The following is a 20,008-nucleotide window of genomic DNA, read 5'->3' as shown; positions in this document are numbered from 1 at the left end:
TGCATTTGTCAATCAATTTTCATTTTGATTCATTTTTTTGGGCAGTAGCAGCTTTCTTCATGGCGTCCTTCCATGAACACTGTTCTTGTATTGTGTTTTTTTTTTTTACTCTAGTGGACGCAAGATCAAAGGCTTCTGTAGTTTCTGCAGTCTTCTGTAGATCTTCTGCTGTTACCCTTGGGTTTTTTCTCACCTTCTTTAGGATTGCCCGTTGTGCTCTTAAAGTAATCTTAAGGGGAAGCACGCTACTAGGAAGAGTAGCAACTAAGTCTTAAATTTCCTCCATTTGTAGACAAACTGTCTAAACATGGACTGATGGTAATACATGGGTAAGACTGTCTATGACTGAGATTTAGATAACAAAAATGCCACATTTTATTAGTAAGCAATGCTAAAGTTGTGCTTGTATTACAGGGGATATTAATTATTATTTCACACTCCCGTCATCTATCAGTGTGGGTAGTCTTGTAGCCTTGTAGTCACTGGCTATAACTCAGCATGCACAAAGGGGTACCATGCAGCTGCACAATTATGTCACAGTTTTATTTAAAGGTCTCTAAGCCTTCTAATGGGTTCCTAACTGACATGCAAATATGGTCTCTCTATCTCTCCCTCCAGCCATATGTCTGTCTGTCCCTCTCTCTGTGTGGCTGGCTGTTATGTCACCTAACCTGCATATGCTGACTGTGACTCACTCTTCACTTGCTGTGTGTACCAGCACTACAGTGGAAGCATGGTTTTGCCAATTAGCTCTTGGGTAATTAGTTCACTTACTTTTTCTAGCCTGCACCGGATATCTTACTCAATGTCTTTAATAAAAGGCACGGACAGTAGAACGACTGAATAGTTGGGTAAAATAGTTGGTCTATAACTGAGACTTAGATAACAAAAGTGCCACATTTTATTAGTAAGCAATGCTAAAGTTGTGCTTGTACTACAGGGGATATTAATGATTATTTCACGCTCCCGTCATCTTACAGCGTGGGTAGTCTCTGCAGCATCTAACTCATGACAAAATGTGGTAATACGAGTCTCTATCAGGCAGAGGAGCTCACACTAATGACAGACAAGGGCTGCTCACCAACACAAATATGAAAGATCAAGGCAGAAATAAGAGAATTGTCTTATGATGTGAACTTCAACCAACAGAAATTACAGCATAAGTTGTGCACATGCAGGCACACATACACAAGCTTATACACACACACCGAGTTTGACTTCTCCATCCAGCGTGAGCAGTATGTTTCCAGCCTTCAGGTCTCGATGGATGACTTTGATCTCATGCAGGTACAGCAGGGCCTCCAGAGTCTGCTTACAAACCACTCTGATCTGTGGCTCAGTCAGAGGCCTCTCCAACTCTGTACACAAACACAAACACACACATTTAACCCGGACAATATAACAGACAAAAAACGATACTGCACATAACATAGCAGTGATTGCAGTTTACTCACCCAGCATCACAGCATCCACAGCTCCTCCAGCACAAAACTCAATCAGAATCTGCAGACAGTACAGTAAAATCAATCCAATCGTTTACTATAATGAACACCCCACTCATGCTGATTTTACTGCTGATTACAAGAAATTTACACAGCAGCAACGGTCCTCAAAAGCCTAATCCATCTCGTATTAGCCTGGCACAGTGCTAGCTTGATCACATTCTGAACACCATTCATGATTTTTTTTCACAGCTGCTCTTCTTTTCATTGAGGTTCTTTTCAGGGATTTGCAGCTTATTCATAAATGAACAGATGGTGCGATTAGGTGTGATGAGGTGGATAAACAACACAAACAGTGTGATTTAAAACAGGAAAAGCCCTGTTCATTCATACAGCCCTAATGCTATTAGGACATTAACCTACATCTGCCAGTACAAGGGTCCAGCGCATATACACATATAATGATCCTCCTAGATCATCACAATACTAAGTGGCTCAACTGAATCTGAAGCTTCATTAAACTCCTTTCTTTAAACTTGAAATCAGCTCTTCTGCTGTTAGCCATGTGAATTCACGCCTGACTTTAAACAATAACGTTAACCATTTTGAGCTTGCAGTTTCTGCTCGGTTTGAGTTAAACCGATGTCAATAGGTGTCCAGAGCATAGTATAAGCTATACCACACCTAAATTAATTTGATTTAATCCTTTGTTCCTTCTATTGTGGAGTACCTGAAAACCTTCCTGGGATCATAGTCACTTAAATCATAGTCACCTAGCTACAGTATAATAAGTTAGCTTATGCTAACAGTGTTTTCATAATGGGTTAGTCAGCAACAATGGCAGCTCGAAGTTACATACCTTTACCTCCATAATCCAATTTCTAACATAAGTTTAAAGAAAGGCCACCATTAGGGTTCACAGTTACCCCACTGTCACAGGGTTTTTTACACTGCTGTGGTCTAACAGTGCAATGTTTCTAGTTTTTCTAGCCTTTAACTCTCTCTATTTTATATATCTACCCTGTACTATATAGACAAAAGTATTGGGACATCTGCTCATTCAATGCTTCTTTTAAAATCAAGGGTATTCTGCTTTATTCTGTTGGAGTAACTGTCTCTACTATTCAGAGAAGGCTTTCTACTAGAGTGCATTCAGCAACGAGAGCTTAAGTGAGGTCAGGGTCACCCCACTCCTCTGCAACTCCCCAACTCATCCCAAAAGTTCTGGATGGAGTACCACCATCATTTCAGAGAACACAGTTCTTCCACTGCTACACAGCTCAATCCTGGGGGGCTTTATAGCCCTCTAGCCTATTCCTGGCATTAAGAATGGTGTCTATAGGTTCATGTGTATCTGCTCCATAGAGTCCTGTTCTATTGGCTAATGCAAGTGTCTACAAGGACTAGACAAGCTATGTGCATGTGTGTGTGTGTGAATAGTGCTGTCACATCAACATGTTATTTTTAACAGTATTTTCTAAGTAATGTTAAGCTGTTTATCCTGCATTTTTGCTAATTTGACCCTTTAAAACGCATGTAGTGTGAAGGCCATCTGCATGTTGCTACGACTAAATTGATGATTATAGGCTTTTTCCCCCCAAATGCAGCTTTTACACTAAAGCTAAAGTGAAGCTCCAGTTCACCTCCAGATCTCCCATTGTAACTAGAATCCACAAGCTGTACGGATGAGAGTGAGAGGAAGGATCAGAACCACCGACTATACAACTATATATTGTATAGGGGGCAGTGGCGGCTCAGCAGTTGGGACATCGATAACAGGGTTGTGGGTTCGATTCCCGGGCTTGGCAAGCTGCCACTGTTGGGCCCTTGAGCAAGGCCCTTTACCCTCTCTGCTCCCCGGGCGCTGGAGTTGGCTGCCAACTGCTCTGTGTGTGTGTGTGTGTGTGTGTGTGTACTCACTGCCCCTAGCTCACTAGTGTGTGTGTGAGTGTGTGTTCACTACCACAGATGGGTTAAATGCGGAGGACCCATTTCGCTGTACAGTGCACACTGTACAATGACAAATACGTGCACCTTTACCTTTACCTTTTTTACCTTTATATATGAAATACTCTCAGTGGTTGGAACATGCCGCTGGTGTTGCTCTCACTGGAAACCTTGTTCACTTTGTTGTGAACCTTCTGCCTAAATGAAGCTTATTTTGTCCACTCATACAGCGATAACAAACTGCACCACTTTTTAAATAATAAAAATCTGATTTTTCAAATCGTTTAACAGACACAATTTGCAATCAAGCTGACGATCCAAAGTTCCCAACCCCCTAAACAGACCTATTCTTCACTCCCAGCGTTTCATAGTTCCAGTGCAGCTGAATTTAGATTTGGCTGACAACTAAAAATGCAAACGAGACCTGCAGTGGACGCCTTCAGCAGCTGACAGGGGCAATCTGAGGAGTCAGGGGGGAGGGACCATGTAGGGCCTTGCTGAGTCGAGAGGGTTTTTCTTTTCTCTCAGTATGACCAGTGATGTAAGAGGATCGGCCAATAGGCGACGCGACTGCATGTGTGTACGTGCGCATGCTGGAGGTTTTTTTGCACACTGCCATGGAGCCAGAACTTAGCCCTTTTTCCTAATAGGATTAGAGTTTCCATGCAGACCAGCCGGACAGCTCAGGGTGACAGCTCAGGCTAAGGCTGGGCATCTGGAGAGTTAGATCAGCTACTAGCGGCAGACTGAAGGCATTAGTTTAGGGAAAAACAAAAGCAAGCCCAGACTGTTCTTGAATTATAGGGCATTATGGCTTCAACTTTTTGGTTTTTGGATGGAACTTCGAAAGACAGGGGCGCTCGGATTGGGTGGTTTAAGGAGAAAGCACAAAAGACATGTTTTATTGGTCAAAAAAAAAAAAAGAATAATAATAGGTAAAAGCCTGGTGGACAGTCATTGGCAAGGGCCTCCACTGTGGCATTAAAACAATGGCATTCTGAGAAAGCCATCAACACACAGCAGCTGGTGTGGTGGAGCTAGGGACCCAGTGATTTCCTCCGAGGTTGGCGGCTGCTTGGCAATGCTGCATCGGCAGCTGTTTAAAAAGAGGCGATGGCTGGCTTTGCGTGTATTGGAGGAGACATGTGTTAAGTCCTTACTCTCTTCGAGCCGGGAGCATTGCTAGTGCTAGTGGGAGTGTGTTGGGTTAGCTGTGGGTGTGCTAATTGCTACTGCACTGGTGTTATTAAACTTCATAAGAACATATCAGACATATACGGATTTGCTTTACATTTTACTTCAACCCTCATACATACCGATGTAATAATAAACATGTCATGACACATTACGTCCATTTATGCAATAAAGTCATGTTACCATAGCTACTAACTGTCAGAACAGATGATGCATTGTTTGATGTCATGACACTTTATGACACAATGCTAGTTTTAAAGTCAGAACATCAAACACTGTAGCATTTCATGACGGTAATTGGTAATGGTAACATGACACGACTATACTGATTCAAATGTAAGACACAGTAAGAATTACAGTATGGACCCAAAGGTGACTGGCTTACCTTGCTGCACTCAATGGCAACATTACCATAATAAAAGGTCCATGGTGTCTCCCTCCAAAATGGGGAAACCATTTGGCTTATTTAGCAAACGACAAAGCAAAGCAGGAAGAGCTGCAACAGCTTTTGTTGTTTAACCAAAAGACGTAATCAACTTAATGGGCTTTTAATCAACGACCGTCATAGACAAAAGGAACTGGTCCAGACATGAAGGCGACACAACTCGATTTCCATTGAGTTTATCATAGTTAGAACAGAGATGGTATTCTGTTGACATCACATCTTTCACAGGAGAAGATCAGGAGGAATCAGGTTAGGAGAGCCATTCTTTTTTTTTTTGCTTACACTCTGCCAATCTGAGAGAGAGAATCAGCCAAATGTAGCAAATGTAAATAATCGAATAACGGACATCATGTTTCATGACAACACATAGAACCTTATGACATCTGCCATTGCATGATTATGGCATATATCAATGTTATGCAGCTCACTCTAAAAATAAAAGGTGCTACAAAGGGGATATTTGAGAGACGCTATGGAAGAACCACTTTCGGTTTTAATAAAAACCATGTTTGTGATAGAGATGTCTGAGTGTGAAGAACCTTTCGAAAGGTCTAAGAAACCTTCGCTTTAATCCCATGGTCCTCTACCAAATCTCTTTTACAAACATGATTCTTCTGGTTCTTTTATGGCACCCTTTGTATTTTTAAGAGTGCAAGTAAAGTGTTACTGAAAACACTGTAGGTCTGGGAATAGAATTAATAGGATTTTTTTTTTCAGGTCAAGAGACCAAGATTCAAGGACGACCCTAGAAAGTCCAGAAAAGGTGGGCACTCTACTCTGGACCAATAAAAATGCTCCAAATTGACTTGGAATAAAATATTTTACATTGACCTCCATTGAAGGTTAAGAAGGTTTTTTAATACAAGGAACCTTTTTTAGCATCCTTTGTTTCTTTGACTTGTCATAGGTCTACATAGAACCATTGCATTTAGTAAAGAACCACTGAACTACCCTTTATTAAAGGGTTTACAAGATGAAGTCAATCATAAATTATTAGAAAAGTCAAGCTACCTCTTTATTTTTACTTCCTGTAAAATGCAGTATGGGCCCTATTTTAGCGAACTTTAGGCGAGCCGCTATTGTACTGCTATTGTACTGACGGGTAAAGCACGCCTTGCTCGGCTCAAAACACAAAAGGCATGTCCTAAGTCTCTTAATTAATCATGGGAGTGTTTTGGGCGTATAGTGCTATAAACTAATCAGTGTGTCACTTGCCATTCCCTTTAAGAGCCAGGTGCGTCTGACGTTGACAGATTGCTATGTCAGTGGCGCAAAGCGGGTGTGTACGCGTGTTGGGCACCCGCCTGTGTTGACAACTCAATGCCAAGATAGCAATGAACGTCTGACTGTTGACATCTGCCTCTGTTGTTTTCAGTCAGTGGAGCATCTGTGTTTTCCGTTGCCAAGACAGCAACACGCCAGAAATTTACCTGAACACACCTCATTTAAAGACCACCACGCCCGTCGGCGTATATATATTCACAAGCACCGTTGCTATTAAAACGACGCAGACAGGAGGCCTAAAAAAAATTACCTGTTGGCGGGGTGTACAAGTGACAACGTCAATATCTTGGTTTATCCACTACATTTGTACATCTACTACACCCTCCAAACTCTTCTTATAAAGGCCATAATGCCAATATTATTAATAATTAAGATCAGACTTCCTAGTGGTCACACACTTTACCTCATTCAGTTTTTTTTTTAAACTATAATAGCATGAAATTATTCCACTCAGAACCAAGTCACTCTCCTGAAGCCTTGTACTAGCCAGACACAGTGCGGCTTCATCCCTCCTGCTACACAATACAGGCAGAGCAGCCCCACTCAGAACAGTCCCGTTCTGTCCACTGAGCAGAGAGCTTTGGTTGTTTCACTGTGGGCGGGATGTTTGGTTTAGCACGCCGGCTATGCTAACACAATAGCCCACTTCAGAGAGTTCAGCTACAGACACACTGCTGGGCTTTGGCTTCCTGTCCAGCAGATCAGCCCCAGTGGAGCCATTCAAACCAATACATCCTGATAATGTTTGAGCCGGTAAAAGGACTGCCTGGAGTTATGAACTGTACACACTGTAAAGAACTGGGCATACAGGAAGGTGGGTGGTCAAGTCATCCATGTCTTATTTTCTCCATGTTTTATTTTCTGGCACAGGTAGGTAACAATTAGCATAACGCTTCAGGGTTAAATCAAGCCTGATCAAACGATCTGGGCCGTTCCACATTTAGCCCAATCCTCCTTTGACTACACCATAAGGAAGTAGGTTGGGCTTCTATGTGTTGGCTTCCTGGTGAATCGTATAGTCTGTTAAAATCTCACACCCATTTTTCATATCTTTATGAGAAAAGAGAGGGAGTGAGCAGGGCCTGCCAGGGTGGTATTATAATAAGCAGGTAATTACAGCTGGTCCCTTCTGGCCTTAGTCTATTTGCAATAATGAGCAGCCTCAACACAGTTCAACCAATCCCAATCAAGACTGCAGTTGTGCATAGACAAAAGTATTGGGACACCTGCTCATTCATTGTCTTTTCTGAAATCAAGGGTATTAAAAAGCTGCTTTTGTTGGAGTAAATGGCTCTACTAGATTCTGGAGCATTGCTGTGAGAATCTGACTGCATTCAGCAACAAGAGCGTTAGTGAGGTCAGGGGTACTGGATGGAGTACATGGATGGAGTACAACATTCCTGAGAGGACACAGTTCCACAGCTCAATGTTGGGGGCTTTATATTCCTCTAGTCCACACCTGATGTGGACTAGAGGACGTGAGGATGTGAAGTAGCTGAATGCATTCATTAGAAGGGGTGTCCACAAACATTTGGACACATGGTGTAGTTCATGAAACAAAGCTTGGCAGCTACAAGATGATGATTTAGTTTATAATAAGGGTAGGCTCTTTAGAAAAAAAATGGATCTGATCTTAGATGGACTTTTAATTGATACAGAACCTTAACGTTATGTGAAGGTTCTTACACAAAAAGCCCTTAGATATCATTTACAATATTGAAAGGATCTTTAAAAGAGCCATTGGTGGTTCTTCTATGGTCTTCAGGGACTCCAGATGGCCCAGATTATTTTGCTCTAACCCAACTCACCGTCTAAGGGTCGCCAAGGAATGGTTTGAGAACTACTGATTGCATCTATGGCATTGCTACAAATAACTCGTTCAGCGTGTTTAGCTTTGAGAGATTACATAAAAGAAAAAAAAGAATCTCGCTTAATGAGTACCTCTTTACAAAAGTGGATGCAGATATAATGCCTATGCTACATCGCATATCACTGTAAACACACTCTTAAACTTACAAGATATAGCATAAGATAAGCCTTGCATCCATAAAGTTTGGACCTAAAAAACACAATTAAGCTAAGAGGACAAGGTTTTGTTGGAAAAAAAACATCAAAATAAATAACTGGAAAGCTTTCAGGCAAGTGTTCTTTGTTCAAGACTTTAAGGAAAAGATTAAATATCCCTTGTATGCAGAGGAAATATTTCGTTTTACTGCCTGTCTAAGAGCTGCAATTTGCTTCTTACTCCAGTTGAGCAAGTCTTCCATGAAATATCATGTTACAACCCATCATTCCGTAGCTTATTTTTATTCCACCTCTGTAAAATTATACAGCACAGCACATCCTTAGACTGCAAATGTAAGAACGAACCAGAACAAAAGCAGTCTGGTCAAATGTGTGAGAGTCTGCCTGTGTTTTGCAATCCTCTTCTCCACAGGAAGGAAACCGGCTTGGAAAACAGTGACATAACAGGACCTCTTGTACCCTTATCCTTTCATCTGCTTCCCATTGTCTTCACAGGTTCTGTAAAAGACCAGGCTTGTCTAGCCTAAAGTTTATTAGCAGTCACATGGCCTGATGCTGGCTAACTGGCTAGCTAGATAAGCCAACATTCACGAACATTCTTTTTTTTTTCATTTTCTTTTTCTTAAGTACAGGAGTTCCCAAACTTTCCCACACTCTGATACATGTGTAGAGGCTGTATGTGTCCCACAAAATATAATGTGAAGTAAAATTAACCTTTCAGTCCCATTTTACTTGAAGTAAAATACTTAAAGTAGCTGAATGCATTCAATAGAAGGGATGTCCACAAACATTTGGACACATAGTGTAGTTAATGAAACAGATCTTGACAGCTACAATAAGATGATACAGTTTATCAATACGGGTACTGATACAGAACCTTAACGTTATGTAGAGGTTCTTGCATAAAAAGCCCTTAGATATCATTTACAAAATTGAAAGGATCTTTTAAAGAGCCAAAGGCGGTTCTTCAACGGCAGTGGTTCACAAACCAGTCTTCGGGGACTGGATTCAGATGGCCCAGATTTTCTGCTCTAACCCAACTCCCTAAAGACAGGGACAGACCAAAAACATGGACTGTCTAAGAGTCCCCAAGGAATGGTTTGAGAACTACTAATTGCATCTATGGCGTTGCCCATAAAAGACAAGAATCTAGCTCAATGAGTATCTCTTTACAAAAGTAGATGCTTGTATAATGCATATGCTATGGGATATGTGGGATATGTGTAAAAACCTGACATATCCTAGTAAACGTAAACACGCTCTTCAACTTGCAAAACATCATATTGCATGGCACTGTGGTCACATGGTCGCTGTGTTTTGATAAAAAAATATCACTGGCTTTGAGTCAGGCTGGATTATAAGATATTAAAAACACTATAAACAGTCATTTTAACTCTCTACTAAACAAAATCAACACAGTCTGTTACTAAAAATACAGTGATTTTATTTCAGTATTAATTACACAAACATAAAGATCGTGGCAAAGTAGCCTGATCAGGACATGCCTAACCTATACTGCTACATATGCAATGAGACTATGACCATAGATGAGCCCACAGTCATCATTCCCAATGTAATGAGTTGTGACGCAGAACATCAATACCTGACCTCACTAATGCTGATAACTCAACTCAAAACAAATCCATATAGCAGTATTCCAAAATCTTGTGGAAAGCCTTCCCCAAAGAGTACAGGCAACAACAGCGGGAGACGTAGCAACACATTCCTCAGCGTAGCACTAACATGGCTCTTTATTCTGTTTCCCCTATAAAGTAATCTTACAATGCCCAACCCTCACCCTTATCTCGCTTCATTCACACAGTGACAACAGTCATACTGTTCCTCACTGACTGATACTACAGCAAGCGTATTTACCACACGTCACCTTCACTGTCACCCGAAGCAGACTAGGGATGTAGTATTCACTGATTAAAGGCTTTAACAGGATAGAGTAGAAAGCTATCTGACAAACATTTCAGTAGATCTGTTGCATGAAAAGGTAATGGTTAAACAATGTTCTAGTGAACAAAGTTCTAGATAAGTCACAAGGGTTTCTCAAAGCTAGTGATTAAAAGCTACACAAGACGAGCACACTTCTATTATCCTCTCAGTGATTATACTATCAGAGATAGACTGTGTGTGTTGATAAATCAGTAGGAGTGGTGTTTACGGCTTCATTCTACCCACTGTGGCAAAGACCGAGGCTGTTCAAATCCAGGCTGTATAGTTTAGCATTCTCATTACTAGGGACGTAACGTGATGCATACCATGGTGTTGAGCTCATTATCGTCATCACAGCAGTTATTGTTTCATTTTTATTAGTATATTATTTATTTATTATTTCTGTGTCTATCTTGTACGCAGCCAAAATAGCTCATTCATGTGCATTTAAGAATTGGGGTGCTGTGGGAGGTCACTGATTGGTGAGGTCCCGCTCTGAACCTGGTAGGCAGATAAACAGGCCCGCCTCAGTTGTGAGTGAAAAAAGAAAGCAAGCAAACCTAGACCAGAATCAGTCTGCAAGATGTGGCTAAAACTAGAGAGAGAAAAACACTCCTAAGATCGTTTACTCAACTTTGTGCTCTCAGATATGAGGCTTTATCCTCAAAACTGTGTGATTTAAGCCTCAGTTAGCTGGAACACAGACTGTGCTGTGGTAGCCTGTTTGCTAGCTTCTCTAGCCCGAGCTGGCTGGCTACCGGTCATTTTGATGTTCTGACCCTCCAACACCAGCCGCTGTGTGATACTTGGCGGATCTGTTGTCAAGCTCGCTAAGCAAAGGCTGGCTGGCTGTAGGGTGGGCTGCAGAACCAACACCACAAATAAAAAAAGCCTTTAAGTTCAGCTTTCTGTGCTTTCAACAGCAGTCGCGTGATCTGAGTCTATAATAGTATAGTAGGGTTTCAGTCATAGGGACAGAGTGTAGTCATGTTACTAACTAAGCTAATGCTAACTCGCTTCTCTCTCCTGAATTTGTAATTTTCAGACTGATGGTCTAACATTTCCTGAATGATTGATTTAGAAGTGTGCACAGTGTTTACTTAGTTTGTAACCCGATTTGAGAGAGAGACGTTCAGAAAAGGTCACTATCTTTCTAAATGGAAAGATCTCAAACAGCTCTATATGACAGACAACAAGGAAACTTTTTCATTCCAATTTAACATAGTTTTATCATCTGCAACTTTATTATAAACACTTTCTATTGATCTATTTTATCTATTATTTTTATATTATTATAATGATTATATTTTATCTATCTATTTTATTATTCCCTGTAACTGATGGCAAGCTGAAGACGCTGATGGAAACGTAGCTTGTGAGGCCGTAGCTTTGCTTACCCAGAGTTTTCCCTCATAATAGAAGGCATCCAGGAGCTTGACTATGTGATGATGGTCACAGGATGCCAGGATATCAATCTCCACCATATAATCCTCCAGCTCCTCTTCTGTTTTAGTGTCAATCACCTTTGCAGCAGCCAAAATGCCCGACTGTTTGTTCTGAGCCTGAGGAGGGGAAAAAACGGAGGGAGAGAGAGATTCATTTCAGTAATGTGAGCTTTGGGCTTTTTACTTTAAGCAAAACAACAGAACAAGAATGAGTGCTTCTGCACATCTGCAAACAGGAACCCGTTGACTTTGGCAGGCAACACAGCATATGGTTCATACTGGAGAAAAGAAACAATGACCACACAATGAACACCACAGTTCACAGGTATCTCATAGCTGAAGCACTGATTCAAGGCCTGATGACACATGTAAATAAAAAGATTGCTAAGAGATGGTTCTTATAAAATTTACATTATGAAAAACTCCCAGAATTTTAAAGAAAAATTGAAATAAGAGTTTGATGTAATATGAAAAATGCTTTAAAAACGTCTCTACAGTGCATATAAGCAAAAGCAAGCTGCAAAAACAGCTCACTTCAGATCTGTGATCTTTGTATCTGTGAGACCACACAAAAAAGCAGTGTAGTCTGCCTATTCAGGTTACAGTGGTTTAGCTCCTGTTTCAGGCTGTATGGACTGCTTTTGAATGAGGTGCAATAAAGGACAACCAATCAAAACAGCTTATTTCAGGTCATTACATATTAAGGCACAGTAAGAAAAACTGCCAGTGTAATTCTAAGGGGTAAAGAGAGTTTGAGAGATTGTAATATAAGCATGAATTATGGTTGGTTTTGTTACATAAACCCTTGGACATAAGAATGTAACATATTGACCTTCTGAACTGTCTCGTAGGAAAACCATTTTGTTGTAAAAAAGGTTCTTCACGCTCTCACACCTTATTTACTAGTTCTTTATAAAAAACTATCTGCTGGAAGGCTCTCTAAGGACCCAAAATTGGTTCTTCTATGGCATTTTTAAGGTTTGACCAGGTATGAAGTGGTTAATTCATTCCATTCTTCACTATTTCGCTATACTACATCATATGGTGATCTGACTGGAGAAAGACGAGTAGCAGATGGTTAAACAACCTTAGCTGACACCATTTAGTTCTGTGTATTTCTATAATGCAGCATTTTACATCTTAAACATTTCTGAAGAGGTTTATTTGCTTATTATCAGATCCGAATTTCCCAGAATATTACAAGTAGAAGGTCTGGGTTGAGTTACACAACCGGAGGAACTTGGTCCACCACTCAGCAGCGATCAACCTCAGTGTCACTCATGCAAATTAAGGGTTTTTTTGCTCTGCAGAGCAATGAAGGTCAGTGAACACAATGAGACTCTTACAATAATTACATCCGGCTTCATCCAAGAGAGGGAAAGACTTCAGTCTACAATCTAGGGGGGGAAAACAACAGGCAGGTGCCGCCTAGCAGGCCGTGAAAAACCAACCTGTAGTGTTGAACAGGCTTGGCTGAAACGCTAGAAGCCGTAGTTATCTCCAGCAACAGCAAATCAATGCAGTTACATACTAATGAATTAGTGCACATGGACTGACGTGGTAGAGTCACTCTACAAAATGTAACACTGTTCTCCCTGTTACAAATCAGTGTATGATCAAAACAATTCTAATGCTAGAGTAAAAATGCTACATATATTGCCTTTGTTTTTTTATATTTATCATTTATATTGGAAGAGATGTAATCATTTTACTCAGAAATGTGCCATTAATTGGTCATTAAATGGTCGACTGCTTGTTTCTAGTGGTGTAACGGCACACAAAAGTAACAGTTTGGTTCACACCATGGTTTGGACCTCCTGGCTTCGTACAAGTTTAGTACAATAAGAACAAATCAACAGCTACCACTACAATACTAAGTATACTCCTAGGTCCACTACAATTCCCAGAACACCATGCAAATCTATATGTTACAGGCTCACTAGGGGTGTAAGAAAATATTGATGTATTTAAGTATCACGATATGATACGATTTGTAATGCTGTCTCAAAAACACTGTACTGATTTTTTTCACAGCGTAGAGCTTAAGGTTTCCAGGTCTCAGTCGCACTTCGTCCATAGCGTACTGTGTATTCTCTGTACGATTGCATGCACCGATTTGATATGAGCACATGTACAGTTACATCCCTACATGTTTCTGATCAATTCTGATGTTGGCCAGTTTTGCACTACAAATAAAGAAATCTGCCACTAGGTAATTGCACTGAAATAGTACAGCAAAACAAAAGCATTAAGTCCTGCAGGGTAAAGAACCACTCCCATACAGTAACATTTGCTGTTGATCAACACTAAAGAACGAAGGAACCTGGCATTAGCACCAGGCTTTTAAAAGAATACCATGAAACTGATCTGCTTTGACATATGCCTTCTAGATCAAAATTAGTGATCTAACCAGTTCCAACGTCAACAGCTTAGTTAGGACACCTGTGTTTACAGCAGAATGCCCAGCCCAAGAAATCTGTTGAGGTCTGTAGATCTGTAGAGATCAAAAGCTGTATCTTGTAGCAGAGGGTGGTATATCATTTACACAGTAAACTGAGTAGCCGTATGGGTAGACAATATTGCAAAACTATGATATCACCATATTTAAAGTCATTCACAATACACAACATTTATTGTGATACACATGGTCGCAGAAGAAACGCATTGGTAGCAGCAGACTCTTGAAAACTACCGTTCAAACACTCTCCAATACTCAGGATAGGGGTTTTTATTCCAAACACTTGCTGCAATTAACCAGGACTAATTACACTGTTTGTAATGAAACGTAATATTGTGCGTCACGATAACAAAATTTATCAGAATACAGTAAAATATTGCCATCGTCATATTGCCCTACGTATGGGTGTTTGCTCCTTGTGTGTGTGCAAACATCCTTGCTGTGTTTCATCTGTAATAACATAATACAGGAAGATGACACAATCCTGCACCAACTGGGGTTACACATAGGGCCCAGCCCTTCCCCTCACCCTATACTCTAATCACCCACTACATTGCAAGCTCTGTCAGGTAGGCACCTCCCCTCCTATGTTGCTGTGGCTGTTTATGATCCGATCAGCAAAATTCAACCTGGTCACATTAACTACTGGTTGATCTTTGACCACTAGGTTACACTCCAGGTCACTTACAAAGACCAAAGCTAAGAGAAGTATGGGTGGGCAATATAATACTTTGGCCATAACACCCACCCTGCACTCTGAAATCAACTGTGCTACCAAGGCTATAACTTTAAATTGCGCATTTAAAAGAGATACACATAACATACATATGAGAGTAGCTACCGACGTATAACACATAGTAGTTACTGCATAATAAGTCTGAAGACTAACAAGCAAATGCTCCTGCAGTTGCCATCCAAAGTCCATCCTCTTCCTATAGCAGGGTACGGAAATCCTGTAGTATTTCCCTATTGCAGAAAATAGCCTTCCTCCCTCTTCCACCCATTGGTTTTGCCTGTTGCAGACCACAGCTCTCTATCCAATGTAGGTTTTTACTATTCTGAGAAATGGACTTTCTGATCTACAGCCTGCGGGCATGCACAGGCCACGCCGTGACCAACCTCTAGACGGCCTAGGCCTACAGTACATGAATAAACACCATATCGAAAATACCGCCCCCTCTAATGCTTATCCCAGTCGGTGTTGTTCTCTGCCTAGATCTAGAATGAGCTCTTTTTCAGAGCCGACCAAGGCACAGGCTTTGGAAGCTAATCTCCAAATCACCCTATGTTTCTAACAAATCCTGCTGTTGTGTCTCAGAGCCAAGCGGTCATGTGCTAATTTGAGCTCAATGAACCTACAGGTTGGAAACCGAGGGCTGAAAGCAATCGGACTGATTGAATGGTGCACTGGTGATAGCGGGGCTTAGTTACGTGGATGGCAAACTGGTCGTAACTGTAAATTGGAAGCTAGTTGAAACAGGCTACTTAATACACTTTTTTGGTGCCTGAGACACAGCAAGGTGATGCAGAGGGCATCAGAGCTATTTTGCAGCATCAGAGCTGTGGTTCTTGCTGGATCCTTTGTGGCTGTATATAGTGTTTATTTGAAGGAGAACACCAATCCGATATGCTGGATCAGTATCCACGTAAATCCTACATAGGACACTGTTAAATAGCTTGAACGTATGCCTATAGCAACCACTTAACTGACTGACTTAAAGGTAACAAAGGCCTTCAAGACTTTCTGAACATTAAAACTAGACGTGGTGTTTGGATCTGAACTCTCCAGGATGGTAGATCTACAGGACCAGGACTGGGTACCCCTGTATTATTTTTATACTTGTAGGTAGGGATCAGCTATATGATGGTATTTTTGTTTTATCCTGATAACAATGATGCTTTTATGAGCATATTGTTGATATTGTCTGTACCTAGAGAACACTGACCAGCTGCACGTTTCATTACAGAGAGTGTAATTAGTCCTTTCTTGTTGGATGGAGTAGAATAAAAAAAAAACAGTGTACTCAGTATGGGTGTTTATTAGGGTGGCAGTTTAAAATCTGCAGATACTGCAAATGAAAAACACTGCTTTAAACATTGTGTATCGTGAAAATGTCTTTGAATATAGCGCTATAACATTTTTACCATATCGCCCAGCCCTACTTGGAGGTTTGTGTTTTATTACACAGGAAGAAAAGCATATCTAGTCCCTGTAAAAGAGCAGATCAAACACATGTCTATTTGTAGTTTTTCGCAATATTTTCTAATAAAATTTTTATATTATGTAAAAAATACCCACCAAATTAAATGAGAGGAATAATGAATAATAAATATTCTGCCTTAAAGTTGTTGTACAATGGATGTGCCACTGCCCTAAAACCAAAATGATACCACACATAATAAATTATTTGTTGGGTGATGAATGAGGAAAAGCTGATCAACGAAGTGGAGAAATACCCAAAACGATGTTCCAACCATTCAACTCAAACACAGAGCCAACAGATCAACTCGAGCAGCTTATATAATGTTTATTAATCGTAATGGAGGTTAAATGTTCATTTTTATCATGATACTGATCTGAGTACCCATCGCCCAGCATTACTGTGACCCTGTGTTGATTTCAGACCCCCCACACAAAAATTGTGCACCAAATACCAAGTGTTTCTATTACAGATGTATGTTGTACCCTCATTCTGCCCCAGGAAAAGCACAGTTCAGAGAAATCACTGAAAACTCAATGTTGCCCTGACTTAAACATCCATGATGAACGTATGAAATGTTCGACCACAACCGGGGTTGGCAGCAGAACAGGCCCAGAGCATGATGCTACCACCACCATGCTTAACAGCTGACAGTGTTCGAGGAGTTCCCCAAACATACCTCTAATCGTTGGCTCATCTAACCATAAAAGTCTCCCCAGAAGGCTTTTCTTTTGTTCATGTGGTGTTCATTTTGGAGCAGGGGCTTATTTAAAATCTGCTGGATTACACGCAGCAGAGCGAGCTGCTCGTACATTTATGTACATATACACATATATCATATAGCTGCTGTAGCTACTGTACGTAAAGAGGTTGTACATTGTGCCATTTACCTTGTACACCTTCCCAAAAGCTCCATCCCCAAGTTCTCCAACTATCTCCCAGATCTCCTCTGGATTCACATCTCTGTGGACGTGGTCGTACTGCTTCTTCTTCTTCTCCGGACCCAACTTGAATATTTTCCGAAAGTTAAAGAAAGACATGGCCAGTCCGGGTCTGACTTGGTCAGTTGAAAAGGGGGTTATCAGTGGAAATGACCAAGTTTTCTCTCTTTCCACTGTTAGCTCATTCTCAGTGCTCAGCAGCAGCTTCTCGGTGGTGGCTGAACCCTGGACTGGTCCGATAGCAGCATTTCTGGACAACAGCAGCGTTAGTGACCAGCCGTCCTGGTAAACATGGTGAAATTACGAGTGTTATTAGATGGTTAGAAAACTAGCTAAAAAAAAAAAACAGCATTTAACTGATTAAAGAAACGAAGAAAGCGTCCTGGCGGCCCCTCGTGTGTGTGGGCAGTGTTAATGGACGGTAGTGTCACCCTGTACACAAGCAAAACAAAGCCTGGCGCTGCTAGCGTAGCGCTTTAGCAGCTTAGCTGCTGAGGTTAGTCAGCGAGAGGCGCTTACTGCTGACCGTTTGCCCGCACGCCGTCACGGCAACGTTAGCTACCGTAGCTCTGACACGAGGCGAAAGAAAGGTAGCTAGCTATAGGTACCGAGTTATTTGGCAAGTCGCCTTGCAAGATACCCCATATGTGCGCCTGCTCTAAGTTCTTCTGACTTCAGGCGAGGGAAGACAGTGGGAGCCGCTGCTGTTGTTCCCTCCAACTCCGACAGAGCCGATAACGCCGCTGAACGGGAACGCGCTTCCTCTCGATCCGGACAGTGAGGTTACTTCACATGAATGCTGAAGAAAACACAGCCAGCGAGCTCCAGTGCGAGCTGAACTGCCGAGCCTGCGGTGCTCTCCTACACCACGATACACCTGCAACATGGAGTCTGCAGTACCGCTCTTACTGCGACTCCATCAGCGCCAACAGCACTAATCTAGCGGATCCCGATGCGCGTTCGCGTGGCCAACGCGCGTCCCTGTAGGGCGCGTTCACGTTGGCGAAATGTCGCCATCTGCTTTTGTGGATGTCATGTTATTCAGCTTCAGTTTACTTTCGGTTTGGACCGAAATATGAATAAGCTCAATACAGATATATTAAAAATAATAGTAAAATACAGAATTTTATTCTGAAACTAAAAAAAAAACAAAAAAACACATGTTTGTATTACATATAAATTTAAAACGTATGTCTATTTATATTACGTTTACAATATTATATTATTTATAGTTATAAAGTTATAAATATATAATAATTCAATGATGTAATTTATTTTGTTCGTATTAAATGACGTTAAATATGTAATATATTAATTGTAACTAATGTTTACTTGTGAAAACCTTTTTTTTACTAGCGAAAGTTTTTACTTAAAATAAATGTGAATTCATATTTGTATATCTGTATATAACTATAATTCACACCAGTAAATATTTTGCCATGTTTAAATTCAATTTCCCATTTTTTCATTATTACTACCTAATACTATTCATGTTGTTCAAACGTAATTTCTGAATCACTTCTATGAAAAATGATACATTAAAATGATACGTTAAAATGGCTTTCCATACCACACTGCAGACAATTATTATATTTTAATTTTATTTTTTTACTGGTAATAAATGACTTTGAATATGTAATACATCATTAGTAATATTGTAATAAATTGCACTTTAATGTTTACCTATGAAAACCTTTGAAAAACATTAAGTCAATATGGCTTTCCAAACAAGACAGCAGACAATGCACTATTAATAACAGACATGACAATATCTTAAATAAACAAAAAATTTAATTGTGTTTGTACTCTCTATCAAGACCATATGTCTCTCTCCTCGTTGTCCCAGTGCAGCCATTAACCAGAAGATTTCTAATCCACTGTAAATAGGACTCAGAGAGAGGCTGACACACAATGGCTGGATAGCTGACCTCAGAAACACACACAGAAATAAGCCCAGATACAAAGTAAAGAGTCTTTCAGGCCACCAAACTAGCCCACATGTCTCTCTCCTCTTGAGCTTCCTAGCAAAGGCTCAGATAGCCTGGCCTTCAAAGTGTCCCAGCTTGTCCTGATTCTCGTCAGCTGTTCCTACTCAGAGCAGGAGGAGGCCTGCACTTTTTTAACCCCAGGGCTCTGACAGCAGCTCTGCCTCTGCCCTGCCACAGTTCTCTACCCTTAGAGCTCAGCCACCTAGGTCGAAGGTGGGATGAGGTCTGGTATGTGGCCCCAAAGCAAAGAAACAGATGACAGAAGAGATGGAGTTAACACATGCCGTACAAAGGGGGAGGCACAAGCTTAACAGTGCTATTTGGCACCAGGTAGCATTGGCATAAGCAGCTCTGAGGCATTCTATAGATCAGCAGGTGGTGCTGTTGGCACAAGTGTCTCTGGGGTGCCCTCTAAGGCACCAGGCTGCACTGTTGATAAGTGTGACCTGCAGCTGCTCTCTGAGACATTAGGCAGTGCTGTCATTGAGTACGGTGCGGCTGTGGAGCCTTATTGATGAGCAAAGCGGAGTTTATCAACACATAACAAGAACAGATGCAGGGCTAAGCTGGCCTAGGCTGGCTAACCCACTTTTGTTCCTATAGTCCACCAGTGTCTCTGTTCTAACCCACCAGCTCACATATCTCTCTTCTCTTGATCCTCCAAACAAAGGTCTTTGAGAGCCCAGGGAACAAAAAG

General features: G+C 41.1%; 1 protein-coding gene across 1 annotated transcript in view; it reads right to left on the bottom strand.

The window, feature by feature from the left end:
• The window catches only part of slkb (STE20-like kinase b), a 37,978-nt gene extending 19,717 nt beyond the window's left edge, over positions 1 to 18,261 (bottom strand). The window contains exons 1-4 of the mRNA XM_072657023.1: positions 17,273 to 18,261; positions 11,676 to 11,840; positions 1,455 to 1,503; positions 1,209 to 1,358 (exon numbers count right to left, since the gene is read on the bottom strand). Coding sequence (XP_072513124.1) covers positions 1,209 to 1,358; positions 1,455 to 1,503; positions 11,676 to 11,840; positions 17,273 to 17,422 — 514 coding nt within the window. The 5' untranslated portion in view covers positions 17,423 to 18,261. The remainder of the gene's footprint in view (positions 1 to 1,208; positions 1,359 to 1,454; positions 1,504 to 11,675; positions 11,841 to 17,272) is intronic.
• Between the last annotated feature and the right edge of the window lie 1,747 nt (positions 18,262 to 20,008).

The sequence above is a fragment of the Salminus brasiliensis genome, chromosome 15 (assembly GCF_030463535.1).
Source record: "Salminus brasiliensis chromosome 15, fSalBra1.hap2, whole genome shotgun sequence".
Taxonomy (NCBI): domain Eukaryota; kingdom Metazoa; phylum Chordata; class Actinopteri; order Characiformes; family Bryconidae; genus Salminus; species Salminus brasiliensis.
The sequence above is the reverse complement of the archived record's forward strand: the minus strand, read 5'-3'. Positions and strand labels throughout refer to the sequence as shown.